Here is a 23,081-nt window from a genome sequence, read left to right as displayed (position 1 = left end):
TCTTCGTCGTCGATGAATGAAAGCCGGACTTGAACATGACAAAAGTGGCGTTTCGGGTGGCGTCCTTCTTGCCTCCCTCTCCGCCGATCGTCGAGCTGCAAGGTGCGTATCAGCAGCTCCGGCGAGGCTATCGTCGTGTGATGACCATGTCGATAGGCGAAGGCCTCGTAGGCAAATGAGACGAGGCTCCTCGAAGAATGGGGGGACGAGGCCCCAGTGCGTGCGACTGTCCGTTCTTTCGTGACCTCAGTTGGGGCGTGCAAGGTTAGAATACAGCGGCAGGCTCCAGGACCGCGCGGCAGGAAGGCATTGGGGCTGGGACAGAGGGCGGAAGGACGACGAGGGCAAAGGTCCGTAACGGAGCGAAGCGGGGTCCGAGAACGGAATGGAAAGGACAAGATGGACAAGAGGAGCCATGACGGTCCGAGTCGAGGGGCAGAGAGGAAGAGAGTGTGGTGGCGCCACGCGATGACGACAACGGCGGCGGCGGCGAGATAGTAATAGGAATACAACGGCGAGCGGGAGATTGCTAGGACGAAGGGGTAAAGTAAGTGGGGGTATGGGGGACGGTGCATGATGGAAGACAAGAGACACAGAAGCGAAGATGGAAGGGCGATGGCGAGGGCGGCCTGTGTTCAGGTGCCGATGACGGTGGCCGTCGTGGGCGTGGCCTTGACGGCGAGGAGCGATGCCAGGCTCGGTTTGCGGCTGGTTGAAGCGCCGCCGCCACTGCTGCCGTGCGATTTGCCAGCGGATCGGTCAGCAGAGGCCTGCTGGCCGGCTGCGGTGGTGGCCGTAGCCGGGACGACAGGCGAAGCCCAGGGCGTCCAGGTGCGCCAGCCCGTGCTCGGCGATTCGGTTGGCGCTTGCAAGTCGGTGCTGCTGGGCTCGGTGGTGGCGCCGGTCGTCGCATCGCCCTCGCTCGGCACCGATGCTGTCGGCGCGATGCCCTTGAATGCCGCAAAGCTGGGCAGGCCCAAGCCGATGGAGAGACGCTTCGACTCGGTTGTTGCGCCCGTGCCCGATGTTGCCGCGATGGAGGAGCTCGACGCATCGGCCGCAGCACCGGCTGCACTGCTGGACGACATCTCGTTGAGCCTCTGCAGGGCACGCAGCGCACCGACGCTGCCGCCGCCCGCGGCACTGCCTCCTGTTTCGGCGGCGCGCCAGACGACGTCCTCGGCTTTGAGTTGCGCTGCGACGCTCTGCCGTTCGCGGTCCGACGACGATGCGCCGCCAAACGACGACCGCTTTGTGATGCTATAGCGGCGTGGCATCGAGGTGCCCGGCCGAGGCGAGGTGGTGCTGGCCTCGCTAATGTCGGCGTCGTCGCAGTCGTCGTGGCCCGACAGGCTTGCAGAAGGATCATGGGCGGAAGAGGAAGCCACCAGCGCGGCGTACGTCGAACCGCTCTCAAAATCACCGCTGCCACTCGGCAGGCCGGCCGTCGTTGTCCGTGATCGACGGGCCCTCGAAGCGGCTGACGACGATGATGGTGGCTCTGCGCTGAAGCCAAAGTCGTCGGCCAGCGTGCCTTTCTGCACAGAGGCCGTGGCCGCGGGTGCGACTGGCGCAGTGACCAGGCGCGACAGGGACGAGGCAGCAGCGCTGCCCCGGAACAGGCTGCGGCTAGCACTCGTCTCGTAGTTGCTGACGGCCCGCTTCTGCGTTGGGGTAGCGGCTGCAGCCCTGGCGGAAGCCCGGATGGTCCCTGTCGACGAGGACGACGTAAGGCGCGAGGTGGTCGTGAGCGAGGTGCCGATGGGCTCTTCCTCGGCCTCGACGAGAGCCCCGCTCGAGTCGTTCGCATCGCCAGGCTGGCTGCTCGATGCGAACGAATTGCGGCGCGAGGATGAGGGCGAATCTCGAGAGCGCGAGCCGAGCTGCGACGAGGGACGGGCATCCTGGCGCGAGGCGTGCTCGACGATGCTGGCGAGCGACGAGCCGCGGCTGCTCCTCTTGCGCATCGCGGACGGTGGGCGGGACGAAGGAGCGGCACCGTCTACCGGCGCGGAGAGGTCCGTCGGAGCAGCGCTCGTCTTGTCGTGCGAGGTCGATGCCTTGGGAGCAGAGCTGACATCGAGGAAGGCGAAGTCGGAGAGCGAGAACGTCCGCCGCGACGACGGCGACGCATTGTTGGACGCAGAATGGCCTTCGCCGACGCTGAGATGGCCATCGGCAGAAACCGCACGCAGCCGTCCAATGCTACTACTTGCGGTCCCGCTCGAGCTGCCGCTTACACCGCCGCTCTCACCATCACCGGCGCCGCGGCTCGACGTCGGGCTAGACCTGGCCGAATCGAGCAGCATCTTTTCTAGCCGCTTGGCCGCCGTCTTGCCGATTGTGGCATCGCGATCCTGTGCCTCAACGATCCCGACGCCGACATCGGCCTTGGCCTTGCCCGACGAGGTGGATGCCAACGTCTCCAGTGAGGGCAGCGATGCGAGGCCGGCCTGATTGGCCCCCGCCGTCTGCGCGCGGGCGAGAGTGTAGGGGCGGGTAGCCGAGCCGCTGGCCAGCAGGTCGCGCAGCTCGTCGGACTTGGCGCCGACAAAGTCGGTCATCTGCTCGACGGCGTGAAGCTGACGGCGTACGCTGCGCTCGCGTCGGTCGAGGCCGATGTCGATGCTCGCCTCGATGGCGCGCAGCTGGGCAAACTTGGCGCGTGAGTTGAGCGTGGAGAGAAGTAGGTTGTTGGACACCTCGAGCGCACGCATCGTCTGCGCGATCAGCGCATCAAGGCGTGGGTCTGCCTCGTCCTCTTCATCGCTGTCGTCGCTGTCACAGCCATCATCGTTGCTGCGATGAACGGGAGGGGATGTGGCGGCGATCCCGGCATTGGCAGCCAGCTCGGGCTCTGCGAGGGTGGTAGTGCACGAGACTGGCGACGCTGCCGATCGAGGTCGGTTGCCGGCTAGCGAGGAGAGGCGGGCAGGGGTGTGCAGGTCGAGAAGTCTGCGGTGCGGCTGCTTTTCGGCCTCGAGCGACGTGGGACGGGTCGAGGCCGAGGAATGCGTCCGCTGGCCGTCATCGTCGTAGTCGTCATCGTCTTCGAGGTCCGCGCGGTAGTCGTCTGCGTCATCCGAGCCCTCGGCGTGCGGAGAAGCAAGAGACGAGGCACGCTGCGCCGGTTCCTCTGGTCGCAGGGGCGAAAAGGGAAAGGTGTCGTCGGGCAGGTCGGCGGCGAGGGTGCAGGTGGACCAGCGTATTGGAGTGGCGTCGCGGGAGCGCAGCCTAGACTTTGGGCTGCCATCATTTTCCGCGGGTCGTATCGATGCGAGGTCGTGCTTGTTGTGGCTGCGACGGCGGCGATGCTGCAGCAGCTGGTTCTGGGCAGGTTCGTCGGCGGCAGGAGGTTCTGCCAGCGTCGTCCAGGTGTCCTGGCTGTAGACGGGGGCAGGTATGCGGGGCGGTGGTTGTTTGGTCATGGCTGCGCTGACTTGGGGCCAGAGGTGCAGCCTGGCCTCGGAAGCGCTGCGTAGACGACCGAAAGGCGGGGGTGGTCGCTGCGACTAGGTGGCCATTGTGGTTGAGAGCAGGCAGTCTGGGCGGGGAGGCGGTGCTGGTGCGAGGGATGATGTCGAGAGGCAGGTGGACGCCTCCCGAGGCCCTTGTGCTTGCGCTGCCGCGACTCTGACTTGGGTGCGAGGATGGTGGCAAGAGGGGGTGGTGGTGGTGGTCGTCGTCATCCAAAGATGAAGCAAGGCGGTCAACACTGCGGGCCAGCGGCGGCGGTGAGGCTTGTGTTGGTCTGGCCTGGCCTGGCCTGACCGGCGGGTGGGCGCAACTGGCACGACAATGCATCGGGCCGACGCAAGCCGATCCGATCGCCGCCACTCAGGGGCTGCCACGGCCACAAAGCGGCCAGGCGTCGGGGCTGCAACGCTGACCGAGTCAAGCAGACACCCGAATCGGGCATGCGCGGAAAGTTTCAGATTTTCGCCATCACAATCTTCTCCTTCGAGTCTCGGATTTGAGGCATCACCGGTTGACCCCCCGAAATGGGCAGTTTTCGAGGAGGGGCTAGGGTCACAACGGGGTCCAACCAGCCTTGCCCACCGCGGACAAAGTCTGGCCCTTCGAAAAAGTTTGATTCTTCGACTTTTTGAATTCTACTTTTGGCCTAAAAGAAGACTACTACGTGCAAAAAAAGCACTTGGGTGCACAAAAACATGATTGCTCGTTTCACCTTGCGCTGCCCGCCCGGACCTCGACCTCGACCTCGACCTTGACCTCGACCTCGACCTCGACTTCAATCGTGCCGACGCCGTCCACCATTCACCACCGTGGCCACCATCCATATGGCCGTGTCGCGAGCTCGAGTCGAACAAGCAGACTCAACCTTCTTGCAGCATGTCGAAGAGGGCGAGGGTCGTGTGGATGTACCGGCTGATGCGCCCCGTTTGAGGGCCTCTTCTCGGTAGGCTCCCGCAGTCGACCCGCTCCTGTTGACTTGCCGATCGTTCCCTAGCTCGCTGGATTGGAGCGACGAGCTCACTACGCTGCGACGTCAGACCTGCGGAGAGCGCCGCGCCATTCGAGTGCCGCTGTCTGGACGGCCCAGTCGAGCTCGTCGCACGCGTCGACTCGTTCCTTCTCCGCCACGGCCCGCTGGATATCCTCGACGACCGTGCGGAAAACGTGCTGAGACGCCATCCAGGGCTGTCGGAAGGGCAGCGATGGGAGAAAAGCCCATGTGTTTCCGGCGCAGTGAGCAAAGAGTGCCTCAGAGTCCTCGGCGGTGTCCCAGAAGGGCAGCTGTGTGCCGAGCTCTTCGCCATCCTCGGCCACGATCCTGTTGACGGCGACCTCGACGTGTCAACCCACCAGGACGGTCGCTTTCCGCCGCCCACTTAGAGGTTTGTGGATGGACTGGCAGTGTGCTCGGCTGGTCAAGCGCCTCCTTGACAAAGCCTGGTCAGACTTTGAGCTTCAACGAGGGGCGCCGCGTTGTCTTTGCTCTTGTCGACGAAACGAAGCGGTCGCGCGCGCAGCCGATGCTGCGCCCGGTGTCTTGTCAGGGCCGCTGGACGCCACCCGCCGCTGCTTTCGTCTATAGATCGCCATGTTACGAGCTGGACTGCCTCTGTCGTCCAACGATAGCCTGGGAATGTGCATGCGGCCGTCCATCGTTGTCTGCGGAGGATCACTCCTGCTGTTTCGCACGTTCCAGGATCTCCAGCCACTTCTGGGTGGCCGTCCTGATGGCCTTTTCGGAATCCTTGAAGACCGATTTGCGCGCGTTTCTGTCGATAGCTCTCTCCATCCGTGCGACGACGCTTCGCAGGATGAAGAAAGATGACCCTCAGTGGTAGCAACAGAGAGGTCTGCGGAGGACGATGCGGCCGGTGCTGTTTGGTGGCTTGTGGAGCATCATGACGACGTCTTTGCCATCCCAGAAAGGGAGCTTGGTGCCGTACTCTTCGCTATCGACCCTGGCGATCCTGGTGACGACGTACTCGAGATCCCACTGGAGTCGAAGTTCGCGAGCCTCCCTGCCCTTGTGAGTTAACCAGAGCTCGTGGTGGTAGAGGTCCAAAGCGCTCGGCAGCCCCAAGGCCTTTTTCCAAAGTAGAGCACGTCGAAACCACCGTCGACTTCGAGCCAGGTCGGCAACTGAGCTCGCACTGTGCCGGTCTGATAGGCGAAGGTGACCGGAATAGTGACAAAAAGATGGTCGCGCGGGTCTGGACGCTGGCCTCTAGGAGTAATCCGGGCTTTGAAGTCGCGCAAGACCCCCGAGTCGACGAAGGTGGCCATCGTGGCAGATTGATGCGGTCGGCACGGCGCCGAGGGTGGTCGAGAGGGCAGGAAAAGCGATTCAAAGGGAAGCGATGCGGCAGAGCCGAGTGAGAGAGGAGGTGGCAGTAGGACGGCGAGGAAATGATAGAAGCGACGAGAGAAGAGGGAAGAGGGAAGAGCAGGAAACACGACCAAGAAGATCGTGTAGGGTCGATGTGCCGCGACGAAAATGAGGTCGACGAGAGCGAGAAGCAACCATGTGGCTGACTCCCCGGCCTCTCGCCCCGTTTTCTCGGGGCACCGGGGGCGGCGGAGTGGCCAGCACATGGTCAGCGCGGCGCACGAGCTTAGCTCCAAGCCTTAAACCGTCGGGGCGTTGGCCAGCTCAAGCCCCTGCTTTTGAGACGGTGCTACCAACTAGATGGGACAATTGAAGAATGAGACAGGGCTTCTTGGGCCCGGACGAGGTCGTCCGTAAGCAAAAGTCCACCTCGCACGAACTTGGCGCGGAGCCGACACCTACTCACCATCCCGGGCAAGGTCCGGCCTTAGCGTCTTCAGCAGCTCTTGAGGCGGTCGCGCCAGGCCGCCGTGGCAGACACGAGATCCTCCTCAAACTTGGCGGAGACCATTTCCATCTCCGGCTTGTTGATCGCCTTTTCCATGCGGTGGACGATGCTCCTGAGGATCCAGGTCGAGCTGTTCCAGGGCTGCCTGGACTTAAGCCAAGGCAGCTGCACGAAGCAGTCGTCGTCGAGCTTCTGCGCACGGAGCGTGTCGAGGACGGTCCTGCGGTCCCAGTAAGGCAGCACGGTGCCGTAGCGGTCTGAGTCCTGCTCGACGACGTTGGCGATGGCGAAGTGGACGTTCCAGACAATTCCGACCTCGCGCTCCCTCTTGCGCATGCCGACGGTCGAGTACAGCTCGGGGTGGTACAGCTCGAGGCCACAGGGGAGGCCGAGGGCCTTGTGGGCGAAATAGAGGACGTCGAAGTCGGCCTTCGGTTCCAGCCAGCGGGGCAGGTGGGCGCGCACGGTGGACGAGAGCTTGTCGATGGTCACCGGGATCGTTATGATCACTTGGGCTCGCGAATGCAGCAACAGCTCGTGGTTGATCACGACGCGGAAGCCGTGGAGACAGGTGGGGTCGGTGGTGACGGTCATTGTAGGCAGCGAAAGCGGATAGGCGAAGACTGAAGGCCAGCGGTTGCACTGCGAGAAGCGAGAAAAGGCGGGTGAACGGTCTTGATGGGTGGTCGAGTGGGAATGAAGGCGTCGGTAGGAGGGCTCCGGACTGCCTGAGACACATCGAGAGTCGTCCTTTATATGTCTTTCAGGTACTGTGTAGCCGGCTGCGACGCTTGGCCTACCACAACGCTGGCAAAAACCTGCCAAGTGCCACACAGCGGGCGACGCAAAGGCTGCGTGCGAGCACTCGGTTGGTGACCCATGCGGTCGTCGACGGCTGCGCTCCTCCCGTCGAGCTGGGCATCCAGTGGCAATCGACCGCGCACGCTTTCTGCGCAGCAGCTACGCCCCGGAACGTGGAACCTTGGATGCAAACCTTCGTTCGCCGAAGAGTGTGGGCCGCGACTAAAAGCCGGGCAGCCACCGCGGCCACAACGCCGAGTGCAGGTAGGATTCGGCGAAGGCTGTCCTGCTCTCCGGCGTGCCACCCGGCTGTGGCTTACCGGTCTTGTGCGGTCCTCTCTAACGCATGTCGTACAGCTCTCGCTCTGGCCTGCCGCACCAGACTTCTCGTGAGGCGAGATACGACGCCGAAGATATCCTCACACCCGGAAATACTGGATGGGCCGACGTTGCATATCGTGGTGGGCGCAGCGCAAGAGGCGGTGCAGGCCGGTCGCGATTGGAGCTACCCGCAAGGGTACACGTGAGGTGATTTCGTAGAGCTGACTGGGAGGAGTGCTGCGTTGGCGATCAAGGAGAGTCGGACGACGGATATCGACCAAGCCTCTTGTGAACATCGAAATTGAGTGGCGTGGCCTGGCTCGAGGCCGATCGAGGAGGGACTTGGATTCGCTGTGCTGCTGCTTCGGCTTGGCTTTGAGACGCTTTGAGTTGCTGCATGTGGCTTGCTGATGCGGTGCCTTGCATCATCTGTGCTGGGAGGACCGATACGACCAGGCAGGGTCAGCGAGCGAGCGTCGAGAGTGGCGACGTCGAGGCTCGGACACGACTCACAAGGGCACGTGCTGAGTGTTGTAGCTTGGGCCAGGCTAGTTGAGGGTGGACGCCCGCTTAGATTGCCGTCTGCCATGGTCGAGCTGCAAGGCTAGCGATGGCCGAGGTCAGAGACGCTCGACTGACGGCTGCCGCCCTCGAAAAAGGTGCGCAGTTGCTGCTGGAACCTCTGCGCACAAGCCGTGAGGTTCTCGAGGTCGGGGCGCGACTGCCTTGCCAGTCCCTCTGCCCTCTTCTTGAGCTCCTGCCAAGACGGCATGGCAAGGTACAGCTCGTGCTCGACGTCGTGCAGCTGGGTCCTGAGGACGTTGGTGGCGCTCGGGTAGCTTCGACAGGCGATCGCGACGCTGCGGCTCGGGTAGGCGAGGATCCAATTCTCGACCTCCTCGCGCGAGGTGCTCGAGAACCACACGGGCCTGATGGGGACCCTGACGAGGTGCGCATGGCTCTGAGGCACGGCTTCGGCATCGCAGCCGACCGGCTTGAAGTGGAAGACGTCGAGGAGGAACTTGCCCTTGTCCAGATCGAGGTACGGGTCGAGCCATCGGGGACGATGAGCTGACAGGGTGTGGCTGGACAGATTGATCGAGACGGGCAGCAAGACCTCGATGAGGGTGATCTGGGTCGTGCCGCTGGGGGGAGGCTGCGACGGCAGGGTGACGACGGGACCCTCGGGCAGGAACATGGACATGATGGGGAGATGCGAGTCCTGGCGGCGGTGGAGGTGGTGTCTGGCTCGATGCTGCCGTGCACGTGCGGAGACAAAGAGGGGCCGCACGAATAGGTGTGGGTGAAGGCGGTCGTGGTGGAGGCGGTGGTGGTGGAAAGGAAGGACGAGGAACTGTCGCCAGCAAGCGCGCCTTTTCTGCCTGCCGCTTTTTTGGCTGCTTGCCCCTGCTGCTGAGCGGCGGCGGCCCTGCCACCTGCTCCGCACACGGGCGAACCTGGCTCCCGTTGGCCATGGCCATTTCCATGGCTCGAGAACCGTTCGGCCGCTGAACAGCCTAGGCTGACCATGGCGGCGAGGAATCGAAACAAGCCGACGCCGGGCTCTCGTCGGTCTGCGTGCTTCGCCCCTGAGCTCTGGACTGAACGCCGCTTGCCAAAGTGGCGACAAGCACGCACACACGGGCTCGTCCAAAACCCATCTTGTCATGAGCAGCAACGCTGGAATCGGCCCCCGATATGCTTTCGAGAGGAATCCCGAGCAGCCACTCTGATTGCAGTCCAGGACCGGCAAGCGTGGAGCGAGTGCAGCGGGCGCGACGACTGCGAGACAATGACGGTTTCAGGCTTTTGCGACACGGAACGAGCGTGGGAAGGATGGCTCGAAAGACTTGGAGGGATGGTGAAGGGTTGCGACAGACTGGCGAGGTCAGGAGCAACTCATCGACCGAGGTTGCTCGAAAGTCGAAAGGCTTGCCCGAGGTGCGGAAAGTCTGCTGCTCATTCGATCTCCTGTGGCCCGTCGCTGCTCGAGTGCTCGACAACATCGATCGAGGCTGCGGGGAGGTCGTCGCGAGGGACCGTTGCGCGGCGTGAAAGGCGCGAAGGAAATCGTGGTGAGGGGAACAGTGCTTGGTGACGGATATGTAGGGGTGCGAGACGCTCTGCGCAGGTAGAAAATGCGCCTAAGATGTCGAAGAGATGAGTCGAGTCAGCCGGTGTGGGTGTGCTGCGAGCGACTGCGACCTCGAGCGAACTCACCCAGGTCCGGAAAGGGCGGAAGACGGCAACACGAGCGCTGCAGGCCACCGACGCATTCCTTGCTCCGACCCTTCACTGGCCTCGGCGGGCCTTGCGCTTCATGCCGCGCACCTCGAGAAGCTCGGGCAGAATCTCGTCCTGGAACCAGGCGGCGTGGGTCTTGAGAAGATCGAGCTTTCTGCGCCACTTCCCAGCGTTACGACCCGCGAGCTCGGCGATGTGCTGCCTTGCCGGTTCGGCGAGGTAGAGCTGGTACTTGAGGCTTCCCAAGGAGGTCGAAAGAATGTCGTGGTGGTCGACATGGTGCAGCAGGGCGGCGCAGAGCTCGCGAGACTCGAACGCTTCCAGTACGACGCCCGGGTCCACACTGCTGAAGGACAGATAGGGGACAAAGACGGGCGTGATGACAATGTCGACGACCTGTTGGCTGAATGCAGTCATCTGGCCGTCGAGGCCCGAGGGACGGAACCGAAAGACGTCGATCAGGAACTCTGCCGCGTCGAGGCGGAGGCGGTGGTCGAGCCAACGAGGTAGCTGTGGAACGAGGGGCGCTTCGTTGGGCCAGCGGTCGACGGTCATAGGCACGCAGACCTCGATGATTGTCTGGCGACCCCCGTCGGGCAGATCCTTTGTGCGGTAGGCGGCGTAGAGGTCCCAGCGCTCGAGCTGTCCTGCCAACTCCATGCTGGGCGACTTTCAGAGTGATTGGTGGCGAGCTGTGTGTGCGAAAGGGCGTCGGGGCGTTGATGCTGGGAAGGGAGGCTGTGGTGGTCGGGTGCAGAGAGGCGAGAAAGGGCGAGAGGGGGCAGACAGCCAGCCTCGCCCTCTGAATTTCGGCCGCGGCCATTTTCGCAGGCGCCTCTCCTGGCTGGAGCGGCCGGCCACTCGAGCTGCCCTGCGTCCTCTGCTTGGCCCGGCTGATCACGCAAGCAATGCTGACGGTGCTGCAACCAGGGCCTCGACGGCTGCGACAACGACGTGAGCGGTGCAGGCTGTGCTGAATCGCGCCGGCCTCGGCCGTCTGTCCGACGAGAGAGTCTGCCGCCACCGGGAGAGACAGAGCATCGCCACGTACGGCTGCTCGACCGCGCCCTACGCCCCGAGGGGGCGTCGAGTGAAGGCAAGCTTGGTGAGGTGGGTGGGGACGAGCAGAGAGGTGCACTGCCATCGCCCACCGAGAGCAGGCAGGCTACATACCTTGACCAATCGCCCACCCACCTTGACCACCTCGGGGCTGACCGGAGGGCGTGCCGGCAAGCCATCGCTGCCGGCTCGGCGCATCGTCGCTGGTGGCTCCATCGACGCGGCCGCCCCCATCAACGCCCCGAAACGGCTTCGCCAGCTCGTTCAGCCGAGGAGCTTGCTCGACGGCAGCGTTGAGACGCTGCCAGGCGAACAGAGGGAGGCTGCCATGCTTCATCCGTGCTTCATCTCACGGCGAGGTATAAAACATCGCCGCTCGTCGCCCTCCCTCGACCCCTCCTCTTCATCGATCCACTCACCCTCCTTTCCCTCACCCTCTCTTCGTCCCTTTAATCCTCAGCCCGCACCAACACCGTCCTTCACTCTCGCACCCTCTCCCTCTCTTGCCACGCCCGCTCGCCAACATGAAGACCTGCACCGCCTTTTCGCTCCTCCTCTCCACGGTCCTCGTGGCTGTGTCGATCTCCGGCAACGCCGGCGTCGAGGCTCGCTCGTCCGTTCAGGGCCGAGGCCGCAGCTTCTCGAGGCGCTCCAAGAACGCCCTGGACTCTTCGGCCGACAAGACCGCCGAGCACGGCGTCGGCTGCTCTCTGATGCCGACCAACGGCGTGTGGTACCGCGGCCAGGCGGGAAACTGGGAGGAGACTGCCTCGCCCTGCGGCGAGCAGTACGATGCCCTCTCGTCGACCTCCGCTGCCGACGTTCCCGAGTGGGCCAAGGCTTACGCCAGCTTCATGAAGGCCGCCGATGGACGCATGTTCCGCATCGACCGCAAGGGACAGTGGAGCATGCTCGGCGACGATGCGTCCGAGTGGAGCCCCATCGACGCCGTCTGCAAGCGCCTCACCTCCAAGCAGTCCGACTCGAGCATCGACAAGAGGAAGGGCGACGCCCTCGACGACGGAGACGACGCCCTTGACGCCCCTGCGCTCCGTGACGAGCCCGAGAACCAGCCGCAGGTGATCAACGACAGGTACAGCCAGAAGCGCGGCGAGCAGCAGGCTGACCGCAACGACTACGTAGACCTGTACCCCGAGTCGGACGAGCTCAGCTACCCGTACTCTGGCGACTTTGAGGACCAGGATCTCACCCAGGTCACACCCGTCACCCCGGCCCACTCGCAGGTCGACAAGTCGAAGAGCAAGAGCGACGACAAGGACGGCTCCGACGCCCCCGACACCGCCTCGCCCGGCTTCCGCTTCGGCTACGGCCTGGGCATGGCCACGGGCGCCGCCAAGGATGCAGCCAAGGACCTCGGCCACAACGTCCACGAGAAGTGGGACGAGGGCAAGGACAAGGTCGACGACAAGTGGCACGAGGGCAAGGACAAGGCCAAGACCAAGGTCGAAAAGACCAAGGACTTCTTCGACTACATCGTCAAGCTCCCTGGACGCGCCAAGGACGCTGTCAAGAACGACTACAAGGCGCAGACGGGCCAGTCTGCCAAGAAGCAGGACCACGACAGCGAGTCGCAGGTCGCCAAGGGCGACGCCGACAAGGAGGTCGAGGGCGGCGCTGAGGAGAAGGTCGGGGGCGACGCCGACAAGAAGGACGAGGGCGACAAGAAGGACGACGAGAGCGACAAGAAGGTCGCCGGCGACGAGGTGCAGCAGCAGTAGTAGGGCGAGCTGAGGCTGCCGTCAGCCGCTGCAGACACCGCCTCGACGCTCGGTCCTCGCTCCGCCCTCCATTTCGTCGCCGTAGTCGGAGACTTCTTCCACGCTCTTTCCCGCTCCGTAGATGACCCGGCCTGCGCCATCTTCTCGCTCTCTCCGCTTCATCGAAGTCCGGCTCGTCTCACCACCCCCACGCTCGCTCTGCAATCAATCTCACTCACCTGAATACCTTCAATGCCAGCGGAGGCCTTCGCTCTGTGACCTTGACGGGTCTTGATGGTCTGAGGGGGCTGCGGCCTTCGAGCTCGTGGTCGTTGCTGTGGTCATCCTTCATCGTTGGTACGCCAGCTCGCCGATGTTCCGCCGCATGGTCCGAGGTGAGGGACGATGACGTCGAGATATCGCACGGTGACGGACAGCAATGAGCGCTTCTCTGCCGAATAGCGCCGAGACGGCCTGCTCCGACCGCTGTGAGGCACCGAGACTGATGCGGTTCCGGGCCGGACAGCGCCCAGCCTCTGATCTGACCTGCACGACGACTGCAAAATGGGGGCAAGACGATCTGGGCCTGCTGCTTACCTTGCTTACCTCGGTCTGCTGCGCAGAGCGCCCGTCGAGCAGGCGAATGGACATCGAGGTGGACGGATCGCGAGGCAGGATCGATGAGCGTTGCAGCAAGTTGCAAGTGCTCGAGATATGTAGCAGCAGTCGGGACGGGCGATGGGCGCGGCGTGCCGGCTTGGAAGGGAAGTGTCGCGCGACGCTGGTCGGCGGATCGATTGGCCGTCGGCAGTCGTCCGGTCACGAAGCGGACTGCAGGACCCTGGACCTTCGGCGAAATGCAAAGTGCATGGTCGAGGTGCATCTGGGTGAGCACCATGCGCAGAAACTGCCAGGTGTCACGCCGAATCGGAAGGGGAACGTCAGCTCCGCTCGGCAGCCGCGATAGTCGACGGAGCGCGATCGCAAGCCCTTCACCTGGATCGGGCGAATGCCTCGGCCAGCCGGCTCAGTGGTCTGCCAGTGGGACGGGCATTCGAAGGAGTCGACTGGGGGGTCAGTGCAAGGGAGACGAGACGGACGTGGGTGATCGCGAGCGGCGACGATGCTGGCGGCGAGTGACGATGAAAGAGGTGACCGTGAGAAAGGAAGCGAGGTCGGGGCTTGCAGCGGCCGAGTGGGATGGAAAAAGGGGGAGTGGAGCCGTCCAGCAGGGCAACCAACGCTCGCGCGTCCGTTGTCTGGTCAGCGGGAAATGCAGGGGCGCAGCAAAGCTACATAAGCGGTAAAAAGTTAATCAAATTGTTCGAGGCCAGTTTGGCCTAGCGGTTTTGCGACCGCGTTGACCGAACTGCCGCGAATTCTGGCTGGTCCGAGGCCCTGCGTTCGAGTCCGCATGCGAGGATGTCTCGTCATGATGGTGTCGACGAGGAACAACGTTTTTGCCGGCGCCCAAGGCGGCTTTTCAGCCCGCCTGCAACGCCGAGGTACCCCTCCCCAGCACTGCAGACGGGCACCGCCTCGGGGGGGTCGATTGTTGCAACAGGGCGACCCCGGCGGGACGACCCCAGCCCCGACGCCTTGAACTCCCCATTGGTCGCGCACCTGCCGCGGCTAACCCCGCATCTAGCGGGTCCGGCCGCGGGCGAGGTGGCACCGCCGAAAGAGTAGCGACGAGGCCGAGCGAAGCCCGCCCTTTTCCCGCCAGGGGCCGACGCCAAGGGGCTGACGGCGACCCCCGACCCAAATATCAAAATCCCCCCGGATCCCAAATATCAAAATCCCCCCGGATCCCAAAGCATTATAAGCCCAATCTTGACGCCCAATCTTGATGTCTGCGACGAGGGGCCGAAGAGGGGGCCTCAGGCTGGTGGTCAGCGCGCAGCGACGACGTCGTCTTGGAAGGCAGCGCGCGTGCCGGCGGTACTCACCTTTCGTCTTGCCGTCGTCGTCTTGATGTCGTCGCCTTGGTCTTGCCGTCTCGCCTTCGTCGTCTTGATGTCGTCGCCTTTGCCTTGCCGTATCGCCTTCGTCGCCTCGATGTCGTCGCCTTCACCTTTTCGTCTCGCCATCGTCGCCTTGATGTCGTCGCCTTCGCCTTGCCGTCCCGCCGTCGTCGCCTTGATGTCGTCGCCTTCGTCTTGCCGTCGCGCCATCATCGCCTTGATGTTATCGCCTTGGTCTTGCCGTCCCGCCGTCGTCGCCTTGATGTCTTGGTCTTGCCGTCTCGCTGTCGTCGCCTTGATGTTGTCGCCTTGGTCTTGTCGACCCGCCATCGTTGCCTTGATGTCGTCGCCTTGGTCTTGCCGTCCCGCCGTCGTCGCCTTGATGTCGTCGTCTTGGTCTTGCCATCTCGTCGTCGTCTTGATGTTGTCGAGGTTCCTGCGTGCTGCTGAAAAGGAGGCGATGAAGTAGATCAGTCTGTCCTCAACTCGGCCCGGCACGGTCTCACGGACCCAAAGGGCCACCGGCCCGAGCCCCTCGTCCTGGCCATGCCAAGAAGCCACGTCGAAGCCTCTCGCTCTGCCTGGGGCGGACCTCAGCCTCGCGGCTGCTGTCGGCTGCCTGATGGCGACGTCGACTGCGTCGACGTGCCTCCTCAAACGCGAGGACCAGGCACACCTGACAGCGCCCTCACCTTCGTAGCCGGCTCGTCTCTCCACCACGACGCCGCCGCCTGGGGCATCCGGCGCCACGAGTCGCTGCTCAGCAGCCCGGACCCCTCTCTGACGGCGACGACGGCGAGCGGCATCTTCGGGGGCAAGCATCCCCCTCTCCTCGCCACCAAACAACATCCATCTCCACCGCCCTTCCCGCTCGACATCCTCAGCAGCGTGAGCGTCGGCTGCTGCTCGACGCTCGACACCGCGGATCCCGATCTGACAACCACGAGCAGAGTCCTCGACAGCAAGGACGAGGTCAGCCTCTCGGCGTTCCCTAGCCTTGCGGTCAGAGTCGTCCACGCCGCCATCAGCCAGAGCAGCCGCGGCTGCATGCTCCCTGCGCGTCCATCGACGAGCAGCCACATCTGCCAACTGCCCTGCCTCCTCCTCATCCGCCCCAAAGCCTCCATCAACAATGACGACGCTGCCGAAGCAATCGCCCGCATTGGCGACACCCGAGCGCCAACGTCTGCATATGCCCATCGGACCCGCATTCACCGCCGCATCACCCCGGCCATCCACTGGAGCAGCGCCAGAGGCGTCGTCCCGGCAGAAGGTCGAAGCGAAGAACAGCATGAACACGGCCCGGACGGACCACAGCGACGGAGCAACCACATCTACTCGCCTGTGCTCCCATAGCATGGGGAGCAGGATGACCGTTGGGTCTTTGACCCCCCGCCACGTCAGCAATCGCCTTGAGCCCGTCGTCTTGTCGCCCATCGTCTTGTCGCCCATCGTCTTGTCGCCCGTCGTATTGTCGCCCATCGTCTTGTCGCCCATCGTCTTGTCGCCCATCGTCTTGCCGCCCATCGTCTTGTCGCCCGTCGTCTTGTCGCCCATCGTCTTGTCGTACGTCGTCCTGTCGCCCGTCGTCTTGTCGCCCGTCGTCTTGTCGCCCATCGTCTTGTCGCCCGTCGTCTTGTCGCTCATCGTCTTGTCGCCCGTCGTCTTGTCGCCCGTCGTCTTGTCACCCGTCGTCTTGTCGCCCGTCACGCTTGCCGCCGTCTTGTCGTGTCGCCCTGTAGCCAGCCGCCCGAGGGCGACCGGCACCAAGAACAACCAAACAAAGGCAAGGCGCATACTTTCAGTATCTGTAGAAGTCCCCGTCGGCAACAAAGCTCGGCGAGGAATCTTGGTGTGTGTCTGTGTGTGTGTGTGTGAGAGAGAGCGAGAGTGTGTGCGCTGGGGTTGCGATACTCGCCGGATATGATAGCACGTTTAGACCCGTGCAGTGGTGGCGGGACGGAAGGGGGCAGGCGGGAGCGCGCCAGTCAGTTCACCCTGGCCTGCCGGCGTGGCAGGGCGGGCGGCCAGGCAGGGCGGGCGGCCAGACCCCCAGGCGGGCAGGTGAGCAGGCAGGCGGGCTGACGAGCTGCGTGCCGTCTGGGCTTGGCTGGGTTGAGCCAGGCTAGGCTGGGCTGGGCCTGGGTCCGGCCTGCCAGAGGGCTGGTGCTGGCCTGGCTTCCATGCAGGGCAAGAATTCGACGACGACGAGGCCCACCCAGCCACAACAAGCCACGCAGCCACGGTCTGGGCCCACCGTGCGAGCGGCCTCGCCTGTGAGCCACTCGGCCGATCGAGCGTCCTTCCCTGCCCGCCCTCTCTCCCTGCCAAACTCGCCCGTCTCGCTAGGCGGGCCTGGCTCTGTCGGTTCTGCACGTGAGAGCGCGACCTCCTGCTGGGCATTCACCGCCGACCTTCGTTGCCACGCCGCGTGCTGGACGCCCTGGCGCTTCACCGGCCCCCGATCCTGCTTGTTTTCCCCTGCACACAGCTGCCTCATTCTACCCGTCTCATGGCAGTCTGATGCGCCCACGATCTCATCCAGATGATTCTGCGTTCAATCCAGGGATCGGAAGAGATGCGAGGCGACGTTTGGGATGTCGCCGTGTTTCCACAACGGGACGGGGGAATCTAGGACAGGGCGCGCTGATCGCCGCTCTGCGTGTAGCGGAGGCGGGTTCGAGACGGCACGACGCGGAAGGGTTGCCAATAGAGGCAGAGGCGACCTCTTGGGGTCCACATCCAGGCCGGCGATGGAAAGGGCTAGCGGCTGTACTCGAGAGGGGGAGGTGACCGACTGCGGGCTGGGCTTAGCGACGCTCTTGCTCGCGTTGCTCGCCCGCGGTGCAACGACTTTTGGACTCGTAGCGATTCCGACTGCCTTTCCGGCTGGTTGTAACGGCCCTCGATGTCTGCTCGAGACTGGAAGGCGGCGGAGAAGAGCCCGGCGGAGGGAGGACTAGGTCAGATCAGTCGAGATCCGGACGGCGCCACCTCTCTCGAGCGCGGATCGGCATTGGTCGCCTGCATGCGCACCTACCGCGCAAGATGCCGGCGAGGGGCTGCAGCGATGCTTCACTGCCTTCGACGGGTCTCCAGAATGCCAGGGAGGACGTCGTCGTGGAACTTGGTGGCATGCGCCTCGAGCGCCTCGAGGTTCGAGTTCCACGCCTTGGACTTTGCCGCCGCGACCTGACTGAGGCGCTGCCTGGCGGGCTCGGCAAGGTAGAGCTGGTAGACGTTGCTGCCGAGCTGCTTGGAGAGGGCGCCCTCGGAGTATGCGGCCAGAGCAGCATCAAACTGGTCGCTGCCGAGCTTGAGCGCCCGACTTCCCCCGGAGGCAAAGGGGAGGGACTCGGCGGGGACGAGCGCGGGCGTGATGAGGATGTCGACGACGCGCTGGCAGTACATGCTCATCTGTCCCTCAAGGCCCGACGGACGGAAGTGGAAGACGTCCAGGAGGAACGTTTCCGTATCGAGGTAGAGGCGCTCGTCGAGCCATCGCGGGAGAGCCTCGGTCACCCTGGGCGGGCCCTTTTTGTTGTCGGCCAGGGCGATGGGCACGAGCACCTCGATGACGGTCTTGCAGGCGAGGTCGCCCGTGTTCTCCGTGCGGTAGTCGATGTAGAGGCTCGACTGCGCGAGACGCTTCATCGTGACGAGTAGCGGTCGCCGACGCGAGCGATGGCGTGGAGATCGGGCGCAGCGGCGAGCGTGTGCGACAATTGGGGCTGAGATGCAGCGAGCGTGGCGGTCGATGCCAGAAGCGGCGAGAAGACTCGACGAGATGAGGGGCGGAGGCTGGCTTGGCGGAGCTGCTGTTGTTGTTGTCGTTAGTGGTGGTGGTGCGGTGCCAAGGGAGAAAGGGACTCGCACGCGACCCTGTCCTCGCTGGCGATTTTCCTGCGGGCGCCGGCCGGCGTCTCTTTGGCGCGACCTCGCCGCCTGCACCCACGCAGACGGTCGCGCAGATGCAGATTCCCTTCAACTCACGACGCGCGAGCAACAGCTAGTCAGGTTAATGCTGGCGCGGGCGGCGGTTGCTGTCGAGCACGCGCGGAGCGAATCGGCCGCAGGCTTCCCTTCCTGGCTGTCCTACCACGTCTGCGGACGTTCTCGCAACGTAGGCACATGAACACAAGGCGTCTCATTCCGCTCGGCTTTTGTCGACGATGAGGGAAGGTCCCCACCTTTCCTCAGTAGAGGGGTGGTGGCGGAACTCTCCACAGAGCCAACGAGGTCTACATCAGCAGGAAATGGAGAAGGTCGTACCGCTCTGGCACAGAGCCGTGGCGTGAAGGAGATGGAGCAAGTCAACATGGACACAACTGGGTGTGACTGAGGTACAGAGGGAGCCAGGCCGAGCCAAGCCTATCTGCTCCGAGACGATGGGAAGGCAGCGGAAGGAAGCGTCGGGTAGCGGAGGGATGAGCAGAAGACGGCGGCGGTCGAGGACTCTTGCGCTTGTCGCTTTCGTTGCAATGAAGAGAAGTGGGTCGACGGAGCTCTCGTCTGGCCGAAAGGATAGGCCTGCGCATGGCCAGAAAGAGGAGCCCGCAGATGATGGTCGAGAGATGTCATACCAGGTCAGCTCCGTCGAGAACCAGACTGCAGAGGTCCCCTGCAGCCTAGACCCAACTCACATCTGCAGCACGAGTCGGGGGAGACATTATAGCACCTTGTCGCGAGGAGGACAGGCCACAAGAACGTAAGAGGCAGTCGGAGCAACGGCCCTCCGGCCTTTGATAGTCTGCACAATGTCGGGAAGGTCTGCCTGCTTGAAGTCGACAGCCCGCTTCTTCAGTACGTCGAGGCTGGCGTTCCACTCGCTGCGCATTTCCCGCGCGATTTCGGCGATGCGCTGCCCAGCATCATCGCAGAGGTAGACTTGGAAAACGACATCGCCAAGTCGAGTCGAGAGGACATCCTCGACCCCGCCATGGGCAAGTACCGCCTCTGTCACCTTCTGCGGCCTATAGGCATAGATACCGCGGCTGACATACGACCCCGACAAAGGTGGGACTGGGACGAAGACCGGTCTGATGACGATGTCGACGATGTGCTGGCAGCTACTGCTCATCTGCTCGTTGAGTCCTGAGGGTGTAAATTTGAAGACGGAATGAAAGAAGCCCTCCTTGTTGAGCTTGAGATGCTGGTCAAGCCAAGTTGGAAGCACCGCTTGTATGGCGTACGGGTTTTGGTTGGAGGCGACGGAGATGGGAAGACAGACCTTGATGACCGTCTTGAATCGACTGCCACAGAGACTGGACGGGTCGACACTGATGAAGTAGTCGGAAGGAAGCAGTAGGGCGTCATGAGCGGCGTGGGATGACTGGAGGGACGGAAGCGGCGGGGAGGACGGGATGATGGGAGAGAGAGAGAGAGAGGACAGAAGGAAGGACGGAAGGAAGAGAGGAAGAGAGGAAGGAATGAAAGGAAGGACGGAAGCCAGGCGAGACGAGACCCAGTGCAAGCAAGGCTGGCGCTGACGTGGACCTCATCTCGGGGCGTTTGCAAGGACCAAGCCGATCACAACCTTCCCTGCGGCTCGGCCTGTTTCGGCGCTAGATCCGTCAACGCCGCTCCCGGCCGCTGGCTGTTGGCTTTGTGCGTCCCCTTGTACAGCCTGGAAACCAGAGACGTCGTCTGTTCAGAGGCGGAACCTTCGCTCGACGCTGGAATCATCGGCGCCGCATCTCAGGAACCTCCAAAAGTGACTGGTCACGTTTCCATCGGCAGGGCGTGCTCAAATCGCTCTCCGCTCGCAGGATGTCGTACCTCAATCGATGGGCGACGGTGGAGCGGCAAATGGCGTGCGAGGGAGCGGAAGCTGGTGCGGAAAACGACACCCGAAGAGGAGGGCGACGACTACAGCGCGGCAACTTCAGTGCCTGAAACAGGGGCTTTGGGCTCGACATGCGGTAAGTCAAAGGACGGAAGCGAGCTACGAGCTGCTAGCGCAAGCTTGGACGCGAAACGGTCAGATCTGATTTGAGGCGGAGAGACCGAGGCGGGAAGACAAAGGATACAATGTGGCGTCGCGTGGCTGTCCTACGACGATACTCGTGCTTGGACGGTGTGCGCAGTCTCAACAGAGGCAGTGCAGTCGACGGGCATGGGAGCAAAGCATCGCGCTCTCGGGGAGCGACTGACGAGGGACTGGGAGGTCGAACGAGCTGCTCTGCATGACGGATCGCAGCGCACGTCGCAGCTGAATGACTTGCTAGGGCTTGAAGCGTGCCGTATGATGACGGCCGAGCCTGGGCGATCTTGTAGCGGATTGTGGGTCATGTTCCGGCGGCATTCATAAGCGCTCAGTCCGGCGGCTGCGATGTGCGGTCGTGTGGCGGACGCGGAGCGACGAAGGGGTCAGCCAGAGTTCGCCGAGCCACTTTCGACCCGTGTCGAATCACACGGTATTGACGGAAAATCAACAAGTCGGTGCTCATGCCAAGGCTGAGGGGGGAAGTTGCTTGATAGGACACACTGAGGGCCGCCCTACTTTGGCCGACCTACGTTGCTCAAGCTGGGCACGCTCAATAGGCGCGGTCGCGGCACGCTTCCGCAGCGCGGCGGAGATTGTCAAGAGCCGCTCGCGAGGCCGCCGACATGGCCCTTGCCAGATCCTCGATCTTGTCTTTGCTGTCCGGGGTAAGCACTACCTCGAAGACAAACAGGCCGAGCTGAGTCTTCAACGCGTCTGTCGCTTGGCGGCGGGCGACGTATGCCGCCTGAACCGTGGCCTGAGGGTAAGCGAGCAGCTTGGGCCATTCGCGCCAAGCTATTCGAAGCTCGTCCCTAACGAAGACCGGCTTGACGACAATGTGTATGACAGTCTTAGGATCGTTGGTCGCCGGGATGGGCGAGTGAGCCGGCACGTACTTGAATACGTCCTGGAAGAACTTGTTCACGTCGAGGGTAAGATACTCATCCAGCCAACGGGTAAGCTTGGCCAGCGTGCCTTGGAGCTCGCGAAAGTGGATCGGCACATGGACGTCGAGGATCAGTGTTGAGGTGTGCCGGTACACGATGCCGCCGCTCGACGGTCGCACGCTGACGACGGGATCATGTTCACAGGCAAGGTAGGACATGGCGAGCAGCTTTGATGTCCGGGCGATGAAGTCGAGCGACGTGGAGAGAGGTATGCGTGGCGAAGATGGCGGAAGAGAGGGAAGGAGGAGGCGTGCGCTGTTTGCCTTTTTATCCTGTGGGAGCAGAAGGACGGGGCTGCGCAGCAGGTCAACGGCGAGGCTGCAGGTCTTCCGCCCGAGCGGGCTAGAAGACGACCTGTCTCGTGCAGACCAACGCTGGGACGAAAAGGCGACGCAGACTAGCGCAGACGTGAAGCCGGCCCCCTCATCCCCTTTGTGCCCTGCCGCATCAGGTCAGCAGCTATGCCGCACCCTGGTCCGTTTGCACTTTATTTGCAACGGTGCAGACCGCCCCGGTGGTTCCTGGGCTAGTCCACCCCTTCAAGAGAGCTCGACAACGCCGCCCCGAGCCGGAACCAGCGTGGACGGCCATGGCGCGGCTACGCCCCGATCTCGCCCGAGATGCTCCCCTCACCGGCCGAGAGGAGACGGGAGCCGGATCGATTCGCTTCAGACCAGGATACGAGGTCACTGGCCGAGCTGGTCCTTGTATTGCCGTCGCTTTGTGATCTCGTGTGCTGGCCAGGCGACATCGACACGCATCCGCGGACAGGTTGAGGGCAGGACCATCGGGTCACCAGGAGAACGCAGAAAGGTCCGGATCTGCCGTCGGAACAGATTGACAGAGAGGGGGGAATGTGTTTGAAGCGTCAGAGGCTTTGCCGTCTGGGCGCGACCACGGCGGATGCATCTCGACGTACCTAGCCGCTGCCCTCGGGCCTTTGTCTGGTCCAGGTCGACCTAGGCGAGCAGGCTATCGCGGTACGTCTCGGCATCGAGGCAGAGGACGTAAAGCGCCCACTTCCAGTAATCTCGATTGAGCGCATCGGCGATTGCGATAAGGCGGAGCCTCGAATGCTCGGCGACGTAGAGCTCGTAGGCAAAGGGTCGGAGCAGGTTGGCTTCAAAGAGGTCCGACGTCGCCCTCAACTTCTCGTGAGCGCGGCGGAGCTCTTGCTCACTGTACGCCTGAAGCAGCACCAGCTCGTGTCGAGGCGGCACGAAGGCCGTGATCGAGTGGTCTGGATCGACAAAGATGGGTCGGACGACGATATTGAGCACCTTGGCCGAGAGGAGCGACAGCGGCGGCGGCGGCGTGCCGGCCAGACCGGCAGGCTCGAACTTGAAGACGTCGACAAAGAACCACTGCTTGTCCAGCGTCAGGTGCTCGTCGAGCCAGCGCGGGAGAAAGGCCGTGAGCGTTCTCTCGTAGGCGTCGTAGTGCACCGGCAGGTAGACGTCGACGAGCGTGGCGGGCTGGCCGTACACGGTGCCCCTGCTCTCTGGGCTGACGACGATCACCGGCTCGTTGGCTGTCGGTCCTGACATGGTGAGCGGGCAGAAGGCGGGTCGACGGGGAAGGAGGAGGAGCTTGGATAGTGCCTGGCGCGATGGTGGTGGTGGACCGGAGAAGAGAGCGGCGAGTCTCGGTTGGCGCTGCTCGAGTCGGCCAGGCCACGCCAGGCGAGAGGCGTCGCGTGCCAGAAAAAAGGAACCCTCGAGTCGTGTCCA

The 23,081-nt window shown here is 63.4% G+C and overlaps 8 protein-coding genes across 8 annotated transcripts; 1 reads left to right on the top strand and 7 right to left on the bottom strand.

The window, feature by feature from the left end:
• Positions 1–635: 635 nt before the first annotated feature.
• On the bottom strand, positions 636–3,428 carry PFL1_01778 (uncharacterized protein; the record flags this gene model as incomplete). The annotated part of the gene is made up of 1 exon (XM_007879288.1): positions 636–3,428. The coding sequence occupies one exon, from the start codon at positions 3,426–3,428 to the stop codon at positions 636–638; it is 2,793 nt and encodes a 930-aa protein (XP_007877479.1).
• Positions 3,429–6,299: 2,871 nt separating this feature from the next.
• On the bottom strand, positions 6,300–6,905 carry PFL1_01777 (uncharacterized protein; the record flags this gene model as incomplete). The annotated part of the gene is made up of 2 exons (XM_007879287.1): positions 6,300–6,740; positions 6,777–6,905. The coding sequence occupies 2 exons, from the start codon at positions 6,903–6,905 to the stop codon at positions 6,300–6,302; spliced, it is 570 nt and encodes a 189-aa protein (XP_007877478.1).
• A 1,132-nt stretch (positions 6,906–8,037) lies between these two features.
• Positions 8,038–8,637, bottom strand: PFL1_01776 (uncharacterized protein; the record flags this gene model as incomplete). Its single annotated transcript, XM_007879286.1, has 1 exon — positions 8,038–8,637. The coding sequence occupies one exon, from the start codon at positions 8,635–8,637 to the stop codon at positions 8,038–8,040; it is 600 nt and encodes a 199-aa protein (XP_007877477.1).
• A 1,088-nt stretch (positions 8,638–9,725) lies between these two features.
• On the bottom strand, positions 9,726–10,337 carry PFL1_01775 (uncharacterized protein; the record flags this gene model as incomplete). Its single annotated transcript, XM_007879285.1, has 2 exons — positions 9,726–10,187; positions 10,239–10,337. The coding sequence occupies 2 exons, from the start codon at positions 10,335–10,337 to the stop codon at positions 9,726–9,728; spliced, it is 561 nt and encodes a 186-aa protein (XP_007877476.1).
• Positions 10,338–11,260: 923 nt separating this feature from the next.
• PFL1_01774 (uncharacterized protein) lies at positions 11,261–12,475 on the top strand (the record flags this gene model as incomplete). The annotated part of the gene is made up of 1 exon (XM_007879284.1): positions 11,261–12,475. The coding sequence occupies one exon, from the start codon at positions 11,261–11,263 to the stop codon at positions 12,473–12,475; it is 1,215 nt and encodes a 404-aa protein (XP_007877475.1).
• A 5,018-nt stretch (positions 12,476–17,493) lies between these two features.
• On the bottom strand, positions 17,494–18,072 carry PFL1_01773 (uncharacterized protein; the record flags this gene model as incomplete). The annotated part of the gene is made up of 1 exon (XM_007879283.1): positions 17,494–18,072. One exon carries the CDS (start codon positions 18,070–18,072, stop codon positions 17,494–17,496), a length of 579 nt encoding a protein of 192 aa, XP_007877474.1.
• A 2,882-nt stretch (positions 18,073–20,954) lies between these two features.
• PFL1_01772 (uncharacterized protein) lies at positions 20,955–21,509 on the bottom strand (the record flags this gene model as incomplete). Its single annotated transcript, XM_007879282.1, has 2 exons — positions 20,955–21,161; positions 21,222–21,509. 2 exons carry the CDS (start codon positions 21,507–21,509, stop codon positions 20,955–20,957), a joined length of 495 nt encoding a protein of 164 aa, XP_007877473.1.
• Positions 21,510–22,310: 801 nt separating this feature from the next.
• Positions 22,311–22,898, bottom strand: PFL1_01771 (uncharacterized protein; the record flags this gene model as incomplete). Its single annotated transcript, XM_007879281.1, has 1 exon — positions 22,311–22,898. The coding sequence occupies one exon, from the start codon at positions 22,896–22,898 to the stop codon at positions 22,311–22,313; it is 588 nt and encodes a 195-aa protein (XP_007877472.1).
• Between the last annotated feature and the right edge of the window lie 183 nt (positions 22,899–23,081).

This window comes from Pseudozyma flocculosa, assembly GCF_000417875.1.
Source record: "Pseudozyma flocculosa PF-1 unplaced genomic scaffold scaffold00004, whole genome shotgun sequence".
Classification (NCBI taxonomy): Eukaryota; Fungi; Basidiomycota; class Ustilaginomycetes; order Ustilaginales; family Ustilaginaceae; genus Pseudozyma; species Pseudozyma flocculosa.
The sequence above is the reverse complement of the archived record's forward strand: the minus strand, read 5'-3'. Positions and strand labels throughout refer to the sequence as shown.